At 52.3% G+C, this 6,899-nt stretch overlaps 1 protein-coding gene across 3 annotated transcripts; it reads right to left on the reverse strand.

Annotated features, from left to right (window-relative positions):
* Positions 1–676: 676 nt before the first annotated feature.
* On the reverse strand, positions 677–6,656 carry LOC138750913 (glycogen synthase kinase-3 beta-like). Of its 3 annotated transcripts, XM_069913041.1 has the most exons (4): positions 6,512–6,656; positions 5,221–5,408; positions 4,513–4,593; positions 677–1,164 (listed from the first exon to the last, which is right to left on the reverse strand). In XM_069913041.1, the coding sequence occupies exons 1-4, from the start codon at positions 6,513–6,515 to the stop codon at positions 1,084–1,086; spliced, it is 354 nt and encodes a 117-aa protein (XP_069769142.1). In that variant the 5' UTR covers positions 6,516–6,656; the 3' UTR covers positions 677–1,083. The 3 variants fall into 3 exon arrangements, 2 of the variants coding, with proteins under 2 accessions (XP_069769142.1, XP_069769141.1); XM_069913040.1 differs by lacking the exon at positions 677–1,164 and having other exon boundaries at positions 3,540–4,593; XR_011349598.1 differs by lacking the exons at positions 677–1,164; positions 4,513–4,593 and having other exon boundaries at positions 5,341–5,410.
* Positions 6,657–6,899: the final 243 nt, after the last annotated feature.

Genomic DNA, 6,899 nt, shown 5'->3' on the forward strand with positions numbered 1-6,899 from the left:
CTCCCCCATTCCCCTCCCCCTTCCCTTCCTCCTACTCCTAACCCTAACCCCTAACAAAATCCTAAACCTAACCTTAACACTACCGATACCCCCTACCACCACTCCACGTCCCCTAACTCTACCCCCACCCCATCCACTAACCCTAACTTTATTCCTACGCCTATGCCACCCCCTAACCCCAACCCTAATGCTACCCACCATCCCCTAACCCCAAACCTCACTCCTCCTCTACCCCACTGCTCCTACCCCCTTCCCCTATACCTAACACAAGCCCACTTCCCTGAACTATAGACCTAACCATAAACCAAGATATAGCCCTACCCCATGTCTCCTAACACTAACCCTAACTCTACCCAACTTCCCCAACCCTAAACTAAACCCTATCCCTATCCCTTACAACCTACCTCCTTCCCCTAACCTCCTACCCCTTCCCATACCCGCACCCCCTACAACTATCCCCTTCCCCTAACCATACCTCCTACACCTTCCCCATACCCACACCCCCTACAACTACCCCCTACCCTATCCCTCACAACCTACCCCCTTCCCCTAACCCTACCCCTTCCCCATACCTGCACCCCCTACCACTATCCCTACCCTATACCTTACAACCTACCCACTTCATCTAACCCTACCTCCTACCCCTTCCCCATCCCCGCACCCACTACCACTACCCCCTACCCTACCCCTTACCACAACCCCTACCCTTACCCCCTTCCACTCTCCTACCCCCTTCCCCTCCCCCTCCTTCCCCTAGGTTAGGGGTAGGAAGGGGAAAGGGAAGGGGGAGGGGAAGGGGAGGAGGAGAAATGGAGGGGAAGGGGGAGGGTTAGGGGAGGGGATGGGGGAGAGGAAGGGGAGGGGGAAAGGGGAAGGGAAGGGCGGAGGGGAAGGGGGAGGTGAAGAGTGGAGGGCTGGGGTTAGGGCATAGGTGTGAGGGCAGGAGAAGGGGAAGGTGAGCGGGAGGGGGTTGGGATGGAGGAGGGGTAGAGGAGAAGAGGGGAAGTGGGTGAAGGGACATGGAAGAGGCAGGGAATGGGGTTGGCAGGGCCAGAGGGATACGACGGGGAGGGGTTCAGGCCATCATGATGTTGTCCGTCCTCTGTTCAGCTGGGATGCGAGGTTCTCTGGACTCGTGTCTTGTCTCTGAGATCGCTCCTTCTCCTGGGAAGAGAAATACGAGTGATAGAGATACTGCCTCTGAGGCCTGATCACAATGACTTTGGAGGGTCCCAACTCTTTCCCCATCATCCCCCCTACCGCTGAACACTGGAGCCTTTCCCCTTCCTCTGCTTTACCTGAGGAAGTCTGTTTTGGCGAAAACCACGATCTCTCTCTGCAGAGCTCAGAGCAACGTGTGTCCATCAGGCAACACCCTGGTTCTCCACGATATGGCAGCAAGATGTTAGACAATCATGGATGGATCAGTCGAGACCATTCAGCTGATCCATCTGAACCTACCCCACAACAATGTTACCCTCCCCTCCCTCACACCAGTACTCTCCATTTTTCTTGAATTCCTGTCCATATTAAAATCCTTTTCATGCCTTTTTTGGACCAGCCTCCGCTACTACCCCAACAATGCATTCCAGCCACCCACTACATTCTGTGTGAATAAAATGTACCCCTCACGTCTTGCCTAAATTTCCCTCAGCTCACCTTATTTAGACGTCCTCTGGTATTCTCGCCCCAGGAATGCACACAATATTCCAAGTGTGGTCTGACGAGAATTTTATACATCTGCAACGATACCTCTTGGTTTTTGAACTCAATCCACTGACTCCTGAAGGCCAGCACACAATACACCATCTTAAACTCCCTCTCAATTTGCACAGCAACTTTGAGCGATTTATGGCGCAGGATCTAAATATATCTCAGTCCTGCACACTGTTCATAATCCTGCCATTAACCAAGTGCTCTGCCCACACATTCTTGTAATCCGCATTCAATGAAGATATTGGTGTATATGAAGCTACTTTTAATGGGTCTCCAACCATCTTTGGAATAACTGTTATTCGTGCCCTTGAAAATTACTCTGGAAATAAACCTGGACCAGTTGCTTATTTAAGTACATCTGATTTACAGGATTGAACTCCATCTGTCACTTCTCTGCAAACTGGATGACCTATGACAACCTTCTACACTGTCTACAACATCTCTACCTCTGTGTGATCCCCTGACGTACCCACCCTTCCACTCCCATCATCATTCATAAAAATCACAAAGAGCAGGGGTCCCAGAGCAGATCCCTTTGGAGAGCCACTAGTCATTGTTCCATCTACTACTACCCTCTGTTTTCTGCAGACAAGCCAATTCTGAATCCACACAGCCAAGGGTCCATGGATCCCATGCCTCCAGACTTTCTGAATGAGGCCTCCGTGGGGACCTTGTCAAGCACCTTACTAAAATCCTCGTGCAGCACATACAGACTTTGACCTTCATCTATTTCCGTTGACACGTCCTCGAAAAACTCAATTTGACTCGTGAAGCAGGACCTGCTCCTCACAAAACTATCCATGAGTTTCCCCAGCATGTTTGGGCATTGCCCTCGGCCCCAGCATCTGCAGACTTCCTAGCCAGTCCCTCCCTTACCCCTTCCCAGAGCTTCCGCATCCATTAGAACATCAAGCATTGCTGCCCAGTACAGGCCCTTTGGCCCATAAAGGCTGTACTGACCTTTGTAAATGTTCTCCACAACCTTTACCTGTACCACACCCATAGGAACATAGGAAGTGGGAACAGGAGTAGGACAAAAATGGCCTATCGAGCCTGCTCCGCCATTCAATACGATCATGGCTGATCTAATTTATGACCTAACTCGACCTACCCTGCCTTCTTGCCATATCCCCAAATTCCTCTATCATGTAAAAATTCTGTTCCCTTACATCCACATGCTCGTCTCAGAGACTTTTATATGTACCTATTCTACCAACCACTCCCACTTTCTCCGGTGACGCATTCAAAGCTCTCACAACTTTCTGCATAAAAAAAATCTCCCCTCACCTGAAGCGGATGCTCTCTGAGATTTGCACCTGACACTTTAGGGAAGGTTTCTGGCTGTTCATTCCATCAAAGCCCCCCACAATCTTATTTAGAATAAGTTATTAAGCTGTGGAAGGGGCAAGTTGGGAGAGGGAGGAGGGTAGAGAGCTGGTGGGGGAGGGGTGAGAGCTGGTGGGGAGGGGACAAGGCCGTGTTGGGGAGAGGGATCAGGACTGCGTTGAGGTGGTGAACGGGCAGACACGGGTAGATCTACCTGCCGAAATAAAGGAGCAATAAGAAGGCCATCTCGGGATCTACCAGCATCTTCTGGGGCTTGATGTCTCAATGGAAAACCCCCTGAGGATGGTAGTAGGCCATGCTCTGCTACAGCTGGTACATGAACATCTGGCAACACAACGATATAACATGACCCACTCTGCCTCCACACTGGCCGGGTCTGGATCCTGAGGGTAAGGGGAGGTGGGTGAAGGGCCCTTCCCTGCCAATCAACATCCATCCTCATCATCCTCTCCACCCCTCTCCCCTCACTACCCTTTCTCTCCTCACCAATACCCATTGAGACCCTCATGCACCCTTCATCGATATCCAGTCCCCAGCGAGACTTAGCCAGTAAACTCCTTCATATCCTCCAACCCCACCATCCAAGCTTGCCCCAGTGGACAACTTGACCACCCAGACCCACAACCACCTGATGTAGATCATGGGAATGGGCTGCTTGGCCTTGTTGAAGTGCTGGGCCATGTAGTGAACCGTCTCGGGAACATAGTCCAGACCCAGATTCAAATAAACCTCCTCTTTCTCTTGGACACAATACACACATGTCAGCTGGATTTACCCTCCAACACCCCGTGCCTCTCCCAACTGGAGTGCCAGCCCCTCCTGCTCTCTGTTGGCCTGATGCCCCCACTGCTCAACACAACATGGCATGAATCCAAGGGCTCAGCGAGCAGAGCGTCAACAGGCCGTAGTGGACCCGTCTGCTGCCCCATCATTCGGCTTCTGGTGAGGCTGCACAAAATGTGCAGCTCTGACCGCCCTCCCTAGTGAGGCAAGGATTCACCGGGACAGAAAAACCATTGACGTTTCAAGATGAGACATGTTTGCAGCCGGGTGTTGGCTGGGGTCGAACATGTGGAGGCTGAGTTGTTGGGACGATTCAGAGCAGGCGTTGATTTGGAAGGGCACCAAAAGGTTCTGTGGAAGTGAGTTATGGGGGAAAATACATTCGTGAAATGAATTGGGGAAACAGACTGGAGGGGCTGAGTGGCCGAATTTGGCGACTTTGTCTTGTGGTCTTGGCTGCTGCTGTCTGGAATTGAAATGGCAAGAGGTCATGAGTTAATGGGTGAGGAGCAGGGCAGCCAGCGTCAAAGAGTCGGCACTGGTCAGAGGGGCAGGATGGAGGCAACAGAGAGGCTGCACCGAGACAGATCGATTGAAGGAAAGGGGAAGGTAGCAGCAAATGAAATGCATCAGAGTGGGGGTGGGGTGGGTGCAGGTGGATCTTACCTTGACTACAGAGGAGTAGAAGTTGAGAAGAGCGACGATGATGGTGTGATCCAACTTTCGCACGATCTGCAGTTTGCGGTTCTATGGCGAGAGAGGAACATCAGCAAGGTTGGGCGATGGGTCGGGGCCCTGAGGGGCGACTTGTCCAAGTTGAGGGGGGAGGCGGGGAGGAGATTCGTCAAGAGGTCAGAGGTGGGGAACTCCTAGGGAGGCCGAAGTGGGGGACTTTTCGAGAGTCAGTGGGGGGGACTTTTCGTGTCGCTGGAGTGGGGACTCATCAGGGGGTTCAATGAAGTATCATTTCAGTTTTTATGATTATTTTCCCAGCTTCTACTAAACAATTAATTTGCAGAAAATCTCTGATATTTGCCAGCTGTGTGTGTGTGTGTGTGTGTGTGTGTGTGTGTGTGTGTGTGTGTGTGTGTGTGTGTGTGTGTGTGTGTGTGTGGGGTGGGGGGTTGTGTGTGGGGAGGGGGGTGCTGTTGTAGGTTTGTGTGACTTTCGCTGTTTCCAAACCCCATGGCTGCCTTGGTCTCTGTCAGATGCTCCTCTTTCCACCCACCCTTCAAAAATGTGTTTGGGGTGTTTGTCAATTGGGTGTAATTGTGTGAAACAGGCTCATGTGTCGCAAGGGCCTGTGAACGTGCTGTAGGCCTAAAGTTAAATATCAGGGATTTCCATTTCCACACAACTGCTCCTCCCCCTCACCTTGAATCTCTTGTCCTGCAAGATCTTCTTGATGGCAATCAGCTCTCCGGAGTCCACCAGCCTTGCCTGGTACACCCCACCGAAAGATCCATTGTCGATGATTTTATCATCTGTGCAGGACACCACCTTGGGGACGTTGGGTCCATGACACGGTGTGGCCACCTCTGTTGTGACCTTATTGCCATGTCCTCTGGGGCAGAAGCAGCAGCATTTACACACCCAGAGGGTACACAACAGGTCATTTATCCCAACCCAGCCTTGCTGTCCAAGTTAGTCTCTACCCCTCCCTCTAACTCCCTTCCAAGGATCACCTAAATGTCAGAATTGATCCTCTGGTGGTTCTTTCCAGCCTCTCAGTAGAAATATTGCCACCCCAGGTCACTCTTTGATCACTCTCCTCAGACTGAGGCCAGTTCCGCAGCCGTTCACTTTGTCTACAACCCTCCCTCCATGAGAGCACGTCCCGGGGAGATGAAGCACTCTGAACCCCACCACGGGTTTAGCAGAAGCCCTCCACATTCCCAGAAGCTCAGCAACACCGTGATCTTCCATGATGCAAGCGAGACCTCGTCGCATGAGGGAGCAGGTGGTGCGGAGATAGACCCATGCTTCGTCACTCAACTCTGTTGGGTCCGCCGCAGCAGAAACACTTTCTAGCACCTTGATCCAGGTCCACTGGGGGAAAGAATCCTATCCCGGTTTGGGGGGTGTGGGGGTGTATGCAAGGGTGGAAGGGATCTTGTAACCCTGGGGGGGTGGGGGTGGGTGGAGGAGCGGTCCTGTCTCTCAGTGGACAGATCCCATTCCAGGTGGAGGGGGAGCTCTGTCCCATTTCTGTTGAAAGGTCTACCTTCCATCCCCCTCGCAACTTCTCTTCTCCCTCAGACACCTCACACTCTCCCCTGCCCCGATTCCTCTACCACACTCTGATCCCCCACCCAACACCACCCCCATGGTTTCCCAAGTGCCTTCCGTCCCCTCGCACCCCATCCCCCCAGCTCAACCCTATGTCCCATACCTCTGATCCAATCACCCTTGACATTAGCCCCTGATGAAATCCCATTCCTTCGTTCTCCCCTCCACTCCGATAGACCCCATCCCTGTATCCCCTCACATGCCATTTTTCTCCCCTCCCCAGTCCCCTCCAGCTGCCTCATAAAGTGCCCTGCACTCAGGATGGGGATAGGGGATTAAATGCAGCCTCCATTCTCTCCGCCCACACTGGGTGAAGGATGGTGCCAGAGGAGGCTCTGTCCCAGTAGGGGAGCCTGTAACAGGCTCTTTATCTCACCCATTGGTGCAGGGTGCTTCCAAACACAACTCTGTTGATCAGAGGGTCTCTGGCATGAGACAGAGTCCTACTCCGACATGCAGGCCAGAATCCCCTTCCAGGAGAGGCATCTTTCGCATATTGCTGTGCCATGGCACGACTCAGCTATGGCTGCCCCATGCAGTGACATCATCACCCCCTCTGTGTCATCATCTCCCCCCTCTGTGACACCTCCCCTCTCTGTGACACCACTAGTGTAATGGGCAGGGACATCCAACCATTTAAATCCTCCTCAATTTCCCCAAGCAAGGGGAGAATAATTCAGCTGGTCTAAATTACTCGTTGTTATCTATTCTAACTCCTAGATATTTGATTCCATTTTTCCTCCACATTTGTTGACTATTTTCTT

This window comes from Narcine bancroftii, unplaced genomic scaffold (assembly GCF_036971445.1).
Source record: "Narcine bancroftii isolate sNarBan1 unplaced genomic scaffold, sNarBan1.hap1 Scaffold_303, whole genome shotgun sequence".
Lineage (NCBI taxonomy): Eukaryota > Metazoa > Chordata > Chondrichthyes > Torpediniformes > Narcinidae > Narcine > Narcine bancroftii.